Raw genomic sequence first — 17,531 nt, forward strand, 5'->3', positions numbered from 1 at the left:
TTGGCAAACGAAGATGGTATATATTTATGGTGTACGACATGCTATTCTGAAATATGTATCTACTGTGACATGGCTGAATCTAGCCACTGAACTTGTGTTTCCTCAAATGTATGGATTACACATCATACAGAGCACTGCCCTGTGACAGCAACTCTTCAGTGATTGCCACTGAATCAGTATAGGGAAAAAGACAACTAAGAGGAAAAACACGTGCATTTCAGAACCGCTGCCTTAAAATGTTTCTGAGCACATCAGACTTCACCAAACCCATGGCCACGTTCTGAGCATGCAAGTGTGGAGAAACAAGCCCTGCTTAGGAAAAGAGGCATTAACTTGCTAAAAAGGAAAGAAGTGCCCTTAGCGAAGGCCTGCACTGAGACCTGAATTTTGCAGTTCAGTTTTTCACATGACCATGGTTGGCTGGTTTTCATTACAAATTATCTGGATAAATGTCTATTTTCTATTTTGATTCACTACCCTGCATGAGGCATGTAAAATGATACTTTAAGTTTTGCATTTCAATTCTATTTAAATTTCAGATAATGTCACCGGTTAGAGTACATTAAATATTGGTTGATTCGTGCCACTCCTAAAAAAAGGTAAAAATACCATACCTAGTAAGGTCTGGATTTCACATTCAACATGTGGGATTTCCCCTTAAATTATGATGCATAGTATTTATAGTATGAAGCTAAATTAACAACAAAAATGAAAAATGTGGTCCATTTTGTGGCCTTGCTACCTGTATCCCAATGATCAAACTTCACACTACATAATATATTTACAACATTGTTAAGTCACATTTATGCCATCATGAAATTTAAAGACAGACACCAGGGTAGCAGTGGGTACTAGAATTGCTCCACACACCCTGAGAAACTTCCCAGGAGTCCCTGCAACAGGATGTCATCTCCGAGGGAGAGATGTCTCTGTCTGTTATTGCTGTGGTCCCCTTTAATCCCCTTAGCATCCTGCTGAAATGAAGTTTATAAACACAAGTTTGGGGAGGATCAACACCAACACCATCAAATATCTAAGTCAACAGTTAAACCCTTCAGCCTGCTTCCAGTTTCCGACTGCAAACTGCTGTGTTCCTGCATTTCACAAGACAGAAGACATGAGTGTCACTTTGTAGGCTGTTTCTCCAGACCATGTGCCTTGACAGCCAACATAATTTCACAAATACACAGCAATCACAATGTGTTGTCAATATGAAGCAGACACAAAACAAGTTCCTGTTAATGGACAATGGGCACAGGATGTCTAACTTAACTCTCCATGCCCAAGTAAATATTATAGAATAGAAATTTCTTCTAACTTTTCCTTTTTAAAAAACTATGCCAAGCCAAAATATTTAGCACACGGCTACTTCAACTGTCCTTTTTGCTATTGTGAGTTGTAGTTTTTAATAGTTTGGGGTCCCATGAATTAAAGGTGAGAAAGTGTCACTTCATAAAGACTTTTTTAAAAACTCATTTCCAGAAGACAAATAGCCTTAAATATTCTTCCCAGTCTTTAAGTGGACAGTAACATCAACATGACTTGAAGAGAAAACTAAATCCACAAATTTGTGATCATTTCACCAAAGCTAAAGTTGCACTGTACATAACATGAAAATACAGTCTTAAAAACATGAAGGGTTAGATTTGACATTCGTATGACCAAACATGTATTTATAAGGCAATCTCTTTTATTCACCTAATAGCTTTTACTTGGAAATACTATTAAAACCCACTCTAAAAGTTTGTATGAAAACAACTAAACTTTTTTTTCACTAAAGGTTTTGGTGAGGCTTCAGAATACATGGATCTCTCTTTTTGCTTCCTCTTATATCTTTAAAATAAAATTGCCATCGGACAGTTGGTGACCTGACTGTCACACCATGTCTGAAAAACTGTTTTTGCAGAAATTGTTTCAACTAATATCAACAGCTTGAATCCACAAAATCTCGGTCAGCTGCTCTCTTAAATCCAAACACATCTCTCCTCAGTTAAGTAGGCAGGACGGATTTAAGGGGAAAATCTGTGAGATTACATCGAGTTCCTGCCCTCCGGCTGGCAGAAGAAAACAACTGCGATCCGAAGACGCAGTGCACAGCTCCTGGGCCCAGTTCTGGTCCTGTTCCCAGCGCAGAAAGGCGCTGGCAACAAAGCTTCAGGGGCGTTGAAAGTCGCTCCAGAGAGAAAGAACGAAGCGACTGCAGGGGACGCTAGTCTGTGCCCGCACACACGTCCGTTTCCGACGATTCCACGCACGAACCGCGAGGGGCAGCGACGTCTCCGGCTCCGTTCCCGTTGCAGTCGCAGGGTCCTCGCACGCGTGGGTGGATTTACCACCCCACGGCTTGCTCCCCTCAGCTCCAGGGGCCGAATCTGTCCTGAAAGTGACTTTTGAGGACTCTGCCCCGTGGAGATGCTGAAAGGCCTTTGCCTGCACCCGCCGCGCATGGGGAAGCTCGGGAGGCGAGCTGCGCAACCGGACCCGCCGGCACCCCAAGATCCTACCAGCCCCCCGCCCTGCCGTTTTCACAGGCCATAAAGCCCTGCCCACGAGACCCCACGCTTCCCAATGATCCCATTAGGGACTTGACACCTGGAGTGCCGTAGTGCGGAAGGGGCGAGCCCGGGGTCTACACGTGGTCCAGGTGGCGACCGTCAGACACGGCCCAGTCCGCGCAGCCTCCGAGGTCCCGCACCCCCGCGTCCCCACACTTGGCCCGCTCGCCGACGAGCGCGGCCACGGTCACAGGGCGCAGTAGACTCCGAGTGCTGGGCGTCCTTGCTCAAGGCCCGGGTCCCCCAATCCGAGTCACGAAACTCTGGGTGCAGCTGCAGGCCCCCGAATAGACCTGCATTTGGGGTGGAGGCTACAGACCTGGGATATGAGGGGTCGGACCTGGGATATGGGATCGGGGCAGGGTCCGACCCCCGCAGATGGCGAGGGTCCAGGTCTCCGTGACTCCGCCACGTGCCGGCCCGGCCCTCGGGGAGCTACCCGGGCTCAGGACCCCGCAGACCGCCCACGGCGACGCGATCTGCGCGGGACAGCGGACTGCGCTCAGGGCCCGCAGGACAGAGATCCTGTGAGGGCCCCCACTAGGGTCCCCAGAACCCGCTTCTTCCCCAGGACCTCACCCGCACCGCCTCAGCGGCCGCGCGCGATCCAACGGCCCCGCCCCCGCCCCCGCCCCCGCGTGCTCGCCCCGCCCCGGACCCACGCCCCGCCCCTGCAGTTAAAGGCGCGTCGCTCCCACCCGCAGGGCGCACGAGCGCTGCGCGCAGCCATGAGCTGCCTGGAGGTCATGTACCAGGTCTACGGCACCCCGCAGCCCTACTTCGCCGCCGCCTACGCCCCCTACCACCAGGTGCGCACCTCGGGCTGGCCGGGCCGGCGGGGTGGGCGCGGGTCGCGGTGCAGAGGCGGAGGGGCGCTCCGGCCTCGCGGTCTTCCCGGGACCGGCCGGACGAGGTGGGCGCGCTGGGTCCTGGGGGGGCGGCGATCCTTGGCGGTGAGGGAAGCTCGGAGAGGCTCAGCGAGGAGCCAACTCGGGTCCCGCAGGTGAAGATGGCCAGCAACACAAAGCCGGTCCTCCTGCGATGCCACGGCCCTGGATCGCCTCGCCCAGGGTGCCGGGTCCGTCGGCCCCAGAGCCGGGCCTGTCTCTGGGAGCGCCTTACCAGGCGCTGCGCTCCGCCTTTCTCGGGTCTGAGGCTCCAAATCCGCAACCCTGCCTCCGACAAACTGTGTCTTAGGACTACGCAACCCCGGTCCTGCAAACTCAAGTTTCCTGTGGTTCTGCTGGCTTCTCTTTTCCTGGATCTACATCTGGCCAAGCAGCGCCCTCCCCTACCCACGCAGCTGGCCCGGGAGACAGCCGTAGAGGCCTGTGCCCGACTGGGGAGGTGGGAGACCTCGGCCCTGATCAGGGCTCCGCCGTGCCCTTAGATTCACAGCGTCGATTCAGGAGTGGAAAGACGGGTTTGCGTTTCGTCCTTTTCCCTCTTCCTCTTTCAACCGCTGCCCCTTGGTGTGTAGTCTCCAGGAGAACCGGAGTGGCCGAGCTGCTGGGTAAGCGGACTGGAAGATGGCATTAGGAAGTGGCACAGCTGGTCTCCGACATCGGGAGACCAGCCTCTCCCAGCCTTTGGCCCAGCCTCTGCGCCGCACTCCTTTCCTGGACGACTCTCTTGCAAGAGTCGGTCCTGTCCTGTCCCCTCCCCTGCGTTCTGGTAAACTGGAGCGCTCCTTTCGCTTCTGGGCGACAAAAGCCATCTCGGTCTGTGCAGTGCGCTGACGCTGCTCACTCCTGAGGAAATTAATCAACCGCTGCCTTGATTGTAAAAGTCACCATCATCCTACAGGATGATCCCAGCCTCGTAATCGAGGTCTAACCCTTTTTTCTGCTTTTTTTTTAACCGCCTCTGTCCTGTGCATATGTGGTGCTGAGTGGGCGTACAGTGCATTAGCTTTTCCTCATGTAAAGGTCTGTTTGAACTGAGATCAATGTTAAATGGACAGTGTATGGATGAGTGAACGAATATCAACTCGAATCCATTGAAAAGCTGCATCTTAACTGCCTGGTGCCTTACTAAACACCCTGTCTTTCACACTTCCTGAGGCAGGTCTTCTGCCACACCTCCGAGTGCGGGAGTGGACATGGATTTTTTCTGTTTTTACAGGGAGTCTGGGCCTCCTGCCCCAGCAATTTGTGTACCCTTTATCCTAAGGGCTTGATTTTTAGAATGGCCTGAGCCACCTCAGGGCAGACTCAGCTCGCAGCCTGGATTTTTGGGTGTCTTCCTCTAGGATATTTTAGGACAGATCACCCTGTCATCCAGCAGCATCTCAGGAGGGAGAGGGGACCAAGGACCACAGGGTTGCCCTGTGGGAGCTGCTCTCACTCGGTATGCACCCAAAGGCTGCTGACCTTCCGGCAGGTTCCCTGTGGAGGGTATAGGCTTGGGCACAGGTGTCAGTCCCCAGGGGCCTCTCAGGTCGGAACTTTCTGGAGGCTTTGGAAACTGACACTTACGTTCTTTCTCTTCCTAAGCAGAAGCTAGCCTATTACTCCAAAATGCAGGAAGCCCCAGAGTGCACCACCAGCCCCAGCAGCAGCGGCAGCGGCAGCTCCTCGTTTTCCAGCCCAACAGCAATGGCTAGCATAAAAGAGGAGGAAGGCAGCTCAGAGAAAGAGCGCCCACCCGAGGCCGAGTACATCAACTCCCGCTGCGTCCTCTTCACCTACTTTCAGGGGGACATCAGTTCCGTGGTAGACGAGCATTTCAGCAGGGCCTTGAGCCAGCCCAGCAGCTACACCCCAAGCTGTGCCAGCAAGACACCCAGGAGCTCCGGGCCCTGGAGAGGTGAGGAGGGGGCCCTCCTGGGAGGGTCCACCCAGCCACCGACAGACCCAACTGGGAGGAGAAGCAGAGAGTGAGGAGTGTTCTGGGAGGGGGGCAAGAGCCCGAGTCTCAGGTCCCTTGAAAAGCAAAGCAGGGAGCTGGACAAGACCCTAGCCTGGGGATGGAGGGCTGGGTTTGCCCTTGCCACTACGTGGAGAGCTAGGATTGCCTTGGGACAGTTTTCTGACCTTCTTGAAGCCATTATTCACTGGTCTCTAAAATTAGGGTAATCTTGCCTCCCATCTATCCCAAGGCCCCAGACTCACACATTAAAATGTAAATATGTAATATGCAAATGGGGGTGAGATTTCTATCCCAGCCCAAACCTGGGTCTCGGGATCTTCCCTCAGAGCAGTGTTAGAGTTCTTTCCTAGTTTCCAAAATGCACAGAAAGAAAAGCCCATGCCGAGGTTGCTTCCCGAAACAAACCTGTGTTTAGTGAGTATCATGAGGCAGAAGAGGTCTTTTCAGTCAGCAAGTAAAGCAACAAACCAAACCCCAGGGCAATCAGGACAGTGTCCCTAAGGGTTTTCCAAAGCAGCCCAAGTTCTGCCTTCCCCTCTGATATCTCAACTTCCCTTTCTCGCCAGTGAAATACAGGGGCACACCGCAGGAGTCAGCGGCACACAGACAGTTTCGGTTGTTTTCATTTCATTCAGTTTTGTTGTTTTCATTTGTCATTTTGGGGGAAATGACAGCCCTTGCCCTTCCTTTTTTTCTTTCTTTCTTTTTTTCTTTGCCCTACAACTGGATCCAAGACCACGAGTGTTAAATACAGAACATTCTTTTTACTCTCGGCTGCCTGACTCGCAGGAGGCTGAGCGGAGAAGGGGTAGCGCATCTTCGCGGCTAACTAGGACGGCGACCTTCTCCACTGCAGGCGAAGCCCGCAGTGCTTCCGGGGCCCGGGTTAACCGCGACACTGCGCACATTGAGAATTCTGAGAATTCTGAGCGTTCCTGGCGTTCTACCTTGGGTGTAGACAGTACTGATTAAAACGTAGGCGCCTCCCTGCTCAAGGCACCTGCGTGCCTCTCGTCGGTGCGGTCCTCCGCGCAGGCTCCGGGAGCGCACGGGAAGCGGTTCCCGAAGAGCCTGAGCGCTCGCTGCGGGGACGGGGTGGGTGGGGACCGCCGCACCCGCCTGCGCTGTTGACCACCCTCTCTCACTCCTTCCCGCAGACGGGCCCTGCCCGATGAGCCAGCGCGGCCTCCCCGCGTCCTTCTGGGGCGGCGCGTACCCGGCGACCCCGCTTGGCGCCCCGCTCGCCGCACCCCCGGAGCTGCCCTTCGCTGCCGACCCCTACGCGCCCACCAGCGGTACCGAGGCCTGGGCCCCGCACGCGCCCTACGCGCTGGGCGCAGCGGTGCACGAAGTCTACGCCCCGCGCCTGGACGCGCGCTTCGGGCCGCTGCTGATGCCCGCGGGTCCCGCGCGCCCCCGCCTCGGCCCTGCGCCCCGCGGCCCGGCCTGCGGGCGCCCCTCTAGGCCTGAGCCGCCCGCCGGAGCCTGGGCCACGCCCCCCGCGCCCTTCGGGGGCCCACCTGGGGACACTGGCCTGGGCCTGGGCGCTGATGCAGGTAAGCAGGGGCCCGGGACCACGGGACACGGGAGGGGATGCGTGGCCTGGGCAGGTGATGCCAGCTGACCTGCCCCTGCACAGAGTGCTGCGGTGCCAAAGCAGCACTCCACCGACACCTGAGGGCCACAGAGGACTTTGTACAATGAAATTTGGTTTAAGAGTTCTAGGGCTGCACTGTCCAGTGCTGTGGTCACCATCCACGTGTGACCGCCAGGCCTCCCTAAGTGAGGAGGGAAACGCCAAACTACAGGTCCACCTTGTTCTTTTACATTGATGCTGCATGTTCAGATATGCTCGGTATTATTCTGCATGTTAAGTGTACTGAGTTAAAATGTATTATTGAAATTCTCACTTGTTAACTTTTACCCCTTCGTTAACGCGGCATCTAAAAAGTTTAGGGTTAAGTCTGTCCTGGACAGCGCTGACCCAGAGCACCCTCTGAGATGGTTTAAAGTCCTGGTGACTTCTGGCTCACTGGGAGCCCTTCACGGGCTCTTGTATCGGCTTCATTGCCCAATTAAATGGACCTCTCAGATGTCGAACTTAAAGAATATGGCTTTCACGATAATGCTCAGGTGCTAAGTCTCTGGCTTAAAGAGTTGAATCTAGAAGGTGCATTCCATGAGGTGCTGTTATATGTACTTTAAGATAACTGAAAAAATAGTCATTAATAAGCGAAGTAGTCACCTTGCCCCTCCTGCAGGTGCAGATTTGACTTTCTGGTTGCTTTGCTTTTGTGGTCATTCACCACCCCACAGCCCCACACCTCCACACCTCGCCCCGGGAAGACTGGGACTTTCACAATAAAACTGTGTCCTTTGTCTTTCTCTTTCCTTAAATATCTTGTGCCTTCCCTCCATGCCCCACTCTCTCCCTCTCTTTTTCCTTTCCCTTTGTCTTTCTCTTCCTCTGTCCCTTTTATCTTCTCTCTGTTTCCAGGTTTGCAGCTTCAGGACAAAAGCAAGGATCTGTACTGGTTTTAGACAGCCCACCTTCTCCCCTAGGTGTCTGCACATGGTGGCCCCAGAGTGAAGTGGAGTGGGTTTGTAACGGCTTCTGATCTTGGTTTGCAGCTCGGCGCTACTCCCTCTGTGGTGCACCCCTTCTGAGCTGATCGCTGACCAGGTCCCCTTCCCCTCCCCTTCTGACCAGCCGCGGAGGCTCCGGGAAGGCAGAGACTTCCAACTTCTCAGTGTACTGGGAAAACCAAAAACCACATGTACAGAAATGTCATCCAGAATTAATCTCTTCTGCCAGACCTAGAGACTCTGTGCTATGTTTAATGACTTTGGCCAAATCACTGGATATATCTGCGGTGAAGTTGCTTAGGCGGGTGATATGATAGCGTAAGATTTCTTGGAATGGGGGAAAGCAAAAAAGACCTTTTGGTATGAATATTTTTATGCTGATGTGAAGTGTTTCATTGCGTAGTGTGGTCACAGCACTCCTGATATCAGTATCCTCAAAGTCAGTGTCTGCAACACTGGCAGAGAAATGCGAAGCCACTTCCTCCTCAGGCACAGCCTCCACCTCACAACACCCACTTCAGACAGAAAGTCAGACTTTTTCCTCAGACTGCAGATGCCTCAGCCTCAGTGTGAGTGGCAGAGGGCTGATTTGGAGCCACCTGCCCAAGTCTTACTGAAATGCAGCTGTTCTCGGACAACTGTTGAAAACTCCAGAAATACATCAACCAAGGTGGCACTTCCAGTATGTGGCAGGACAATTGCAGTTGCACCGGATATATTATATATATGTACATAGATCATCTTTTTTATAAGGCACATTTTATGATGAAAGAAGAAACTCTACTCTGCCTTCTCTCCCGCAAATCCTGGCCCTCCTCTCTCCTCTGGATGAAAGAGCACACAGGAGACCCAGCTGTCTTCCCAGAGAGGACTGGGAATTGCCAAGGGGAGACATGTCCACGGAGTCAGCAACACTGCCATTAATTCTCTCCATCTTTATGGTTGTGACTGGTCACTTTTGTGTTGGGACAGGGGAAGGGATCTGGGTATGGACAAAGCTGAAGGTGATGAGGAAGATGAAACAAACATTAAAGATGTCTATTTACTATGAATTCACTGTGTCATTTCGTAAGAAGAAAATAAATGTCATTTTCATTTAGTAGAATAAAATAATTTTTAGTATGATCCAATGTAAGCAATGTTGTCAGAAATATAAATCCACGTATTAGTTTTTCCAGTGTGCTGCTGGGCTGTGAAATCCATTAACCTCTTTTACTTCACATACACCCCAAGGATGGGAAGACCACGGCTGCAAAGCCAGGGCTTAGCTGTGAGTATCTTGGGGCTCAGGAGTCAACAAGGGGCTCTGCTGCCACTGCCTCCTGCAGATAGGCGTAGGTTATTTTCCAGAAGGGATGACTGTCACTCTTAAATTCTAGACTCTTAAAATGGTAGGTTCATTGATTAAAAGTGATTTTGAAATATTGGTTGTTTTATATTCTAATAAACTATGCTAGGAAACCAAATCTCTTAGGTTAAAAAAGAGATTAAATTCATAGTCTTTCTCTTTTCTTTTTCTCTTGATGTCAGAGTTCCTTGTGATCTTTCTGTAAAGGACCCAAGAGATATTTTTGTGTTGGGTTCAAATTTTCCTTGTACTTTGTTAAAGCATAAAAACATTAGTCCATATCGTGATTGTCACTGCCTTGAAAGAGGCAAATACCACTTATCTTGAATAACTGTCTCAGGAGTTGGAAGCCACTGAGGGACCCCATGGAGCACATGAGCCTGGCCAAGTCTCCCACCCTCTTCCTGTCCTGTGGGCACCTGAAAAGTGCATATTCTCATTACAGGGATGGCAAGAGAGGAAGATATGCTGTGATTATTCTGCTCCAGGTGTGATGATAATAAACAACTGATATTACTTCTTATATATGAGGCACTGACCTGAGGGCTTCATGGAAAGATTCTCAATAAAGTCTCCACATTTAATATAATATTTATTATGATGATCTCTTTCTTAACACTGAGAAAACTGAGGCGCCTGGCCAAGTAATTTGCCCAATCATAAAGCTCATAAGCAGCAGGGCCAAGGTGTAGACATAGAGCCCAGTGCAGTCACACTATCCCCCACGGCAGGCACTGTGATCCAGTTCTCATCTCGCTCTCAGCTGTTTTGCTTTGAACTTACTTGCTTCTTCCTTGTAAAGTATGGGGAAAGAGGCAGGGATTGACACTTTGTCAAACTCAGAGTCCTAGGTCTCACAGACACCATTACTGGTCACGTCCAGAAGGACACAGGGCTCTTACTGCTGTTTCTCCTAATAATTCATTTCAGTATTTAACATCCTCCCCTGCTCTGAAGTTTTTCACGCCCAACCTGACCAAGCCCTGTCAGAGTTAGCCTGAGATTTGGACATTGAAGCAATAACTAAAATTAACTTTGGACTTCTCTGTGGATTTTTTTAATCCCTGTTCCACTGGCATGGATCCTGGTATATACAAGCATAAATAAGATGCAACAAGTTCCAGTGTGCTTTTCAGACTCTGCCCTTGGAGACAAGGCATCACAGCATGGTCTCTTCCAGGTTTCCCACCTGGGCTCTACCTGCACGCACTGTGAGGTCTGTGACCACAACTACAGGGAGTGTTTTCCAGGCCACAAGGTTCTTATTGCCAGAACCTACCCCTCAGCTACATCTGCCCTTAATATCAGGTTGCCCACGAGGATACTCATTCACTGGAAGTGGCCTTTGGGCAGTACTGAACACACTGTCCAGGCTGCTGAGCCGGCCAGGCCCACCAGCCTGGCAGGTGGCCTTTGAATAGCCATTCACTGTTCTATGCCCTCTTGAAGTAGAAATAGAATTAAAGTCAGAACCAAGAGTCAGTTCTATACCAAAATCCTCAAAGAGAGCTTCAAAAGTAACGGCCCTACCTGACATGCTTTAGGCCCACTGAGTCATACAAAATAAAACCCCTATGCCTGTCTGGCTAATAATAGTGAAACCCTGCAGATTCAAGAAGGTTCTGGTCATTGGAAAAAGAACACTCAGAAATGCAGGCTGCCAGGGCCCAGGTGAGCGTGACATCTTCACATGGATTGGCCTGTCAAGGGTCTGAACAGGGCCGGCTCCTGTGTAACTGCACCCCGGCTCAGCTGTCCTCCCCTAGCCGGGCCAGGAAGAGGCGATGAAAGGGGCAGAGGCGCCCTGCACCACCCAGTAGATCTCTTGCCAGTGCCCTCTGGCTGAGAACTCAGGGACCAGGCTTCAGGAACCTATCTGTTCTCCTGCAGCTGAATAGGAGTTGCCATCCTGGCTCATCTCCCTTTGAAACTCTATTTCAATGCATGGCAGATTCTAATGATGACCTAAGATTGATTGCGGCCTATGCGGGAAGAGGGCAGAGTGGGTATTGGGACTCAGGTAGCTGCGCAAAAGCCGGCCGCTTTTTCTGGGTGAGTACTGCATTTGCCTTGCCCTTCTGCATCCAGCGAAGCAGCTCAAAGAGAACCGTGACTTCCATTTTGCTTCACATCACCTGCGTTCCCATCAGAGTAAACGAGCAGCTCTTTTTCACAAACTCAGGGAATTGGAAAAAGTACAAATAATAAAGCTTAGGCAACTGCTTTCCACATTAATATAACTTCCATATATTGCATTTTTAAATTAATTTATAGAATGATCTCAAATGAATGGCTTTTTAGAATTGAAGAACATCAGATTCCTTTATAAAATTAATTTGATGGTCTACATACAAATAAGCTTTGGTTGGTCTCATCAAGGCCTTTATCCAATGTAATTCCACCTTTCTTGCTAGTGTTAGGTGTGTTGTGTATCCCTAAAATCTGGGGCAGGCAAGTAAGGCAGAATTGTTGTTGGTGTTGCTGTGTGACTGAAATTGTGACTTTACATGAGCCACAAGGTGAAGAAAACATAAATTCCCTATTTTCTATGCACCGGCTCTTCCTCACCACCCCATATAGACGTAGCGCTGAGAAACGGCATCCACGCATAGAATTTGTTTATCCACGGGTAGATTCCTGTCTGAGGACACCCTGCCCTCAGACAGGCACAGACACAAATGATTATTCACTTGACAGACCAACTGTACTGCACTTTCCTTGTCTTTCATTCCAACCCCAGAGGAGCTGGATCAGGGAAGAGACACTTGATACCTGCTGTTTCCATGGCTAAGATATTTGTGAAGTTAGCGCATAATCTGAAAGCAGAAGCTAATAAATTACAGGGTGTTAATTGGAGCTGGAGTGGACTGTCAATCACAGGATCCTAAACAGAGACCCTCACAGCCTAAAAAGGCAAAGTGGCTGCAGGAGCAGCTCCCAGGCGCTCCCATCCCAGAGCTCCAAGCACCTCTCCAGGCCCAGCGGGCGAGCAGGCAAGTGGGCAGGGGCAGAGGTTCTGTTCACTCATACTGCTCCCAGAGGCAGGCAGCTTTTCTTTCAGGGTAAAGAGTGAAATAACTTGCAGAATAATTAATGGTCAAACTTGTTTATACTGAACTTACTAAAATAAGGTTATTTTGGTAAGACACATTACTCTTCATTTAGAATTCTTCATTTGAAGAAAAGTTAGGTCAAGTGCCCTCTCCCAAGGAAGGTGTACAGGTTAGTTACCCCTACCCCAGCAACAGGGTCTCCTGCTTCTTTGTTTTGCTTTTAGATTCTCTGAGGAAACAAGACCTGCCTAAGCTCAAGTGTTTGCAAATATCCAAAGTGGTTTTACTCAAACTACCTGTCTTCCACCACCATTTCTATTTCCCATTAAAAATGCATAAATGAATATATAATTATCATTACATAAACAAAACATTTTAGCTTACATTAGTAAATTAAACTTTGGAAAACAAAATCAAAGAATTAAAATCTTTTTCCTAATATATTTTTGCATCACTTGTATGATCACTAGTTGCTTATTAGAAATTTATATCAAAATTTATTGAAGTTTATGCCTGTATTCATAACTGGAAAAAATACTTATCTCAGAGTTTGGAAGTTTATTTATAACATTTTTAAGTTTTCACTCAGGAGAAAAAATTCAAAGCTCCTAAGACTCTGAATGCACGCTTAGTAGCAGCACAATTATAAGTGGGGTTGTTGGCGACAGTGGCAACAACCTGGTCTGGTTTCTTTGCCAGCTAATGTTCAGGTGTTTGCTCTGCGAATGACAGTCTTGCCCTTTTTTTTCTTCTTTCTCTTTTCACCCCTCTATTTCTTTCTTTCTTTCTTTCTTTTCTTTCTTTCTTCTTTCTTCCTCTCTTCCTCTCTTTCTGGCAGCTGCATTATCAGTCAATCCTGCACCAGTAATAGTATTTTGAGAAATAAGATGAAAAGCAAAACAGATTTCTGTTACTGCATCTGTGCTGGATAAAGTCCCGTTTCTGTTTTCTTCCTCTTCTGCATGTCACGAGCGTGTGAGCCATCCTGGAAAGCATTTGGACACTTCTTCTCCTGGCATTGTATGATTTACTTTCCTCTGTACCTGGTATTTTCTTTTCATTCCTGGCACTTTATGGAATTTCTGGATGTCTTTGGAAGTATGACCTGAAACCCTCACCCTGCCTCCTCCTTCCATTTGTTTGTGGAGTCTGAAGTCCCGTTTTTACCTCAGGCAGTTGCTTCTCGGTGCTTAGAAGGTGACAGAAGGGTGTTGACAGACAGATTTTGATAAGAAACAGAGAGCAGAGCTTATGCTATTTGTTCTTCCTTGTTCAAAGGCTTTTTATAAAAACACATTCTTCACTCAGAGTTTTTTAAAGGACAAGAAAAGGATCTGGAGAATTAGGCTTGCACTCTGAGGGAAAACAACTATGAAGTTGTATTCAGCTAGAATTAGAAAGTTAGTCTCGGCTTTACACTAAAGAATTTCAAACTGGTTAATAAAAACAACAGTACTGGCCACGGGCATCTTGCATTGACATTTGGGATGTTTGGGCATTTGATGTGTAAAGAATGATTCCAAGATGAATAAGCCTGAAATTTTATCCCAAAGGGGATAATACCATCTCCGTTTTTCTTGAGATACAAAATATACTAAGAGCCAAAAGGGGAAATAAACAATGCTCCCAGTTATGATTTCCACCCTTGTTGCCAATTAATGCGGGCTTTGAGTCTTAAGAGGCAGAAAATACAGGAGCTCCTGGATCTTCCTATGTTGTAACCAGCAACAAATGCAAGGCATTATATGTTCAAAATTACAGTTTATCAGTGTACATAGTTTAGAACATAAAGCTTCCAAGTACACTTTTAGTGTTAGTTCTGGGTGCAACTGAAATTCTTGTTGCCTCTTTTATCACAAGGATTTCTAACCTGAACTTAATTCTATACCTTTGTTTTATTAAATGCTAAGAATGATAGAAAAAGAATGCCATACATGTTGTCTTTTCCTGATTCATTTCTTATGTTTGTCTCTACCTCCATGTCAGCGTTGTGAGTGAAGCTGGAGCTGTCTGCTGCCAGTGTTCCCAATGGCAGGTGCACCATCAAGCGAGTTCTCAGTGCAGGTGCTCATCCAGAAATTACCCGAGGGCAGAGCATAGCTGTCTGTGGCTTTTCCTGTCAGATCTATCTGCCATGTTTCCTCTCTCGCCCCCCACATAGTTCCTCCCTTGATGGGGAAAAATTTACACCCTCACTGCTGTCTTCTCCAAATGCCATCTCCTCCTGGAGTCTACCTCAGGTGCTTCTGGGCCACTGGGCTCTGACCTCACCTTCTGTGGTCTGACCCAGCATTTATAGAATGATGTCTTTCATTCAGGCTTTCGGGGCCACAGACATCCCAAGGATCCGCACTTGCTCTGTACATAGCACACATTATCACATTAAAAAGTTTTAATTGTGTACCAATTATGAAATAGGTTTATCTGAAGGTGGAGTAAAGACTGAAAAAGATAAAAACTGTTGGAAGCCTGCTGCAGCAAAGCAAATCCTCTTATTACCAGGAGTAGAGAGAAGTTCAGTAGTCAGCAGCAGGAGCCAATCAGTGTCAAACTTCTGCTCCTGTTCATGGACCCTCGTAGCTGTCATCTGCCCAAGGACATCACCTCCATGATTACCCCTTCTTCTGGCATCATTGGTTTTCCCTCTCCCCTGGATCATAACCATTGATAAAGTATTTCCTGCCTCAAACAAACACAGAAAGCTTCCCTTGACCTGTTCCTGTTGCTCTCCCTCCTTCCCTTTAAATGGCAAAATACCTCATTGAGTCATTTTCTTGCCTTCTCAGTTTGCACTTCTGCACCCACAGTTATTTGGCCTCTACACACATTTGCATGGCTGTCAGTGAGCTGAAAATCCATGCTAGCAGTCTTTCTAGTTGTCTCCTCCTTGGGTCACACATCGGCTTGCAGCCCCTAAGATGAAGATGCCCACACTCCCCAACCATGTTCATAGATTCCAGCAGGGAAGCTGCAGCTGGGGTAGCACCTAGAGCTGGGTGACTTGTGCTCCACAGGCCTTCTCAGGAGCACCTGGCCTCTGTCAGAGCCCTGGTGAGGTAGACAGAGTTACACAGACACCATGAGCCCACAGACCTTCTGTGGCAGGATTCATGGCCTTTCCCTTGGAATTCCAAGTTGGTTTTGATTTACCCTTTGAGCTGGGGGAGGGGATGAAAGAAGAGGGGCATTTTGAGAGGTTCCCACTTGGCCTCTTGCACCGTGGTATCTTCTACCCCACCACAGGCTGAAGGCCCCATGAGAGAGCAACTCCAAGCAAGGAGGCTCTGGATCCCAATGACATGAGCTGTGAAGAATAAGCACAGGTGTGTCTGGGGACCCAGGGCCTGGCATAGGTTAGACTGCAGTATTTTGCCCCATAAGCCTCAGTAGTAAGAAGATAAGTCAATAAATTGATGCTTCAGGTCTCCAGATGTCAGTGTCAACTCAGACCCTGTGTCCATGAGTCTGACATGTCTGGGGATTCTCTGTTCCTTGTGCACACCTGTGATGGTGTCTCAGGGTCTTTCCATGCAGATCCTGCTGACTTGCATGTTAATGGCTGCAGATCTGAGAACTGGCTCAGACCTGAGAATGGAACAAGGGTCATGATGTTCATTGGAGTGACAGTAGCTACCCTCTCCTCTTTTGCCTTGTGAATGTTAATTTTACATTTCAACCGACTAGATTAAGAAATACCAAGATGACTAGTAAAGCATTATTTCTGGGTATATCTGTGGGGGTATTTCCAGAAGACGCTGGCACTCGAATGAGTAGGCTGCATAAGAAAGAGCCCTGTGACGTGGTGTGTGTGAGCACTGTCCAGTCAGCTAAATCCAGACAGAACAAAAATTCATTCTCCCAGAATCTCCCTCTTCCTCTCCCCCCAGCCTGCATCTCTGTCTCTACCTCTCTATCTACCTCTCAGCTAGGACACACCAGCTTTCGTGCCCTTGACCATCAAAACTCCGAGTTCTCTATACTTCAGACTCTGAGACTTACACCAGTAGCCTTTGGCCTTGGAATGAGAGTTGTACCATTAGCTCCTCTGGCTGGGAGGCCTTTAGAGTTGGACTGAACTAAGCTACTGGCTTCCCTGATCTCTGTCTCTCCATCATTCCTATCTAGCTGTCTGTCTGTCTATCCATCTATCTATGATCTATCACTTATCTAAATATTCTCTTGGTTCTTTTTCTCTAAAAAGTCCTGACAATAGCCTTTTACTGCCTGTAGATGTTAAAGGCTAGATGCTCTTCTGCTTTGGAGATAGCACCCATGTTAACTACTTTTACAACACTTTATGGGCAAGTGCCTTTGGCTACTTGTCTACCATCACGCAAATGAAGTCTCTGTTTGGTCAAACCTATTTCATCCAACAGCTTTCAACAAGCCCTAGGGTCATCTCTCCTGCCCTCTTGGCCTGAGCTTCTTGGTGAATGAAGAGGGGTCCTCTCACCAATACATTCCTGATAACTTTGGTGGAGGATGTGTGCCCTGCGAGGTCTTCCAGCCTTACATGCTGTATCTCCACCATCCCTACTCCTTCAGTCTTCTTATTCCTTCTTCTACCTACTTTCAGGGGACTCATTATCTCCAGACTTCCAAAACCACCCTCAGCCACACATTAGCCTCATCTCCCTAGGGTTTTCTCAGGTCATTAAATCTGTTCTAGAAAAGTCTCCTACAAAGAATGGGCTCTTACATAATTGCTCTTGCCTCCCTGTTGCCTACCTTGGAATGTAATTTCTTTTCTTTTTTATCTGACCCTAGGTGTCTTTAATCAAGGGGTCCATCAGGCAGTCAGGAGGAACAGTGGGCAGAGATCCATGATCAGTTGGGAAGTGACTTCACTAGATTTCCCTACAGAGGAAGTACTAGCTCTCACCTTGAGGGGTGCAATTTTGCACAGGGAGCAAAATTCTTGGGACATCGATGCAAATATCCTTGTCCTATGTATCAGGATCTCTACACAGGGTCCTGACTGAGTGCTGAAACATCTGGAGCTCTACACCATTGTGGAAGGCTGAGTGGCACCCCAGGAGATATATGTTTTTGTTTTTTGATTGTGTCTCTTCCCTCAAGTAGCATGATAAAATGTAACCTCCATAAAGTCAGAGACTA

At 48.6% G+C, this 17,531-nt stretch overlaps 1 protein-coding gene across 3 annotated transcripts; it reads left to right on the forward strand.

Moving 5' to 3' along the window:
• The first annotated feature begins 3,250 nt into the window (after positions 1-3,250).
• On the forward strand, positions 3,251-9,064 carry Vgll2 (vestigial like family member 2). 3 transcript variants are annotated; one of them, XM_023561591.2, is made up of 4 exons: positions 3,251-3,364; positions 5,054-5,363; positions 6,584-6,982; positions 7,924-9,064. In XM_023561591.2, the coding sequence occupies exons 1-4, from the start codon at positions 3,284-3,286 to the stop codon at positions 7,965-7,967; spliced, it is 834 nt and encodes a 277-aa protein (XP_023417359.2). In that variant the 5' UTR covers positions 3,251-3,283; the 3' UTR covers positions 7,968-9,064. The 3 variants fall into 3 exon arrangements, with proteins under 3 accessions (XP_023417359.2, XP_063091099.1, XP_063091100.1); XM_063235029.1 differs by having other exon boundaries at positions 3,252-3,364; positions 5,051-5,363; XM_063235030.1 differs by having other exon boundaries at positions 3,252-3,364; positions 5,051-5,363; positions 8,058-9,064.
• Positions 9,065-17,531: the final 8,467 nt, after the last annotated feature.

This window comes from Cavia porcellus, unplaced genomic scaffold (genome assembly GCF_034190915.1).
Source record: "Cavia porcellus strain 051 isolate PalLab524CR breed Dunkin Hartley unplaced genomic scaffold, mCavPor4.1 scaffold_24, whole genome shotgun sequence".
Lineage (NCBI taxonomy): Eukaryota > Metazoa > Chordata > Mammalia > Rodentia > Caviidae > Cavia > Cavia porcellus.

Excerpts from the sequence above, each read along its gene's own strand:
- Vgll2 (XM_063235029.1), top strand. The coding sequence starts at position 3,284 with ATGAGCTGCCTGGAGGTCATGTACCAGGTCTACGGCACCCCGCAGCCC. Across the intron at positions 3,365-5,050 it reads CCTACGCCCCCTACCACCAG|CAGAAGCTAGCCTATTACTC; the intron begins GTGCGCACCTCG and ends TCTCTTCCTAAG. Across the intron at positions 5,364-6,583 it reads GAGCTCCGGGCCCTGGAGAG|ACGGGCCCTGCCCGATGAGC; the intron begins GTGAGGAGGGGG and ends TCCTTCCCGCAG.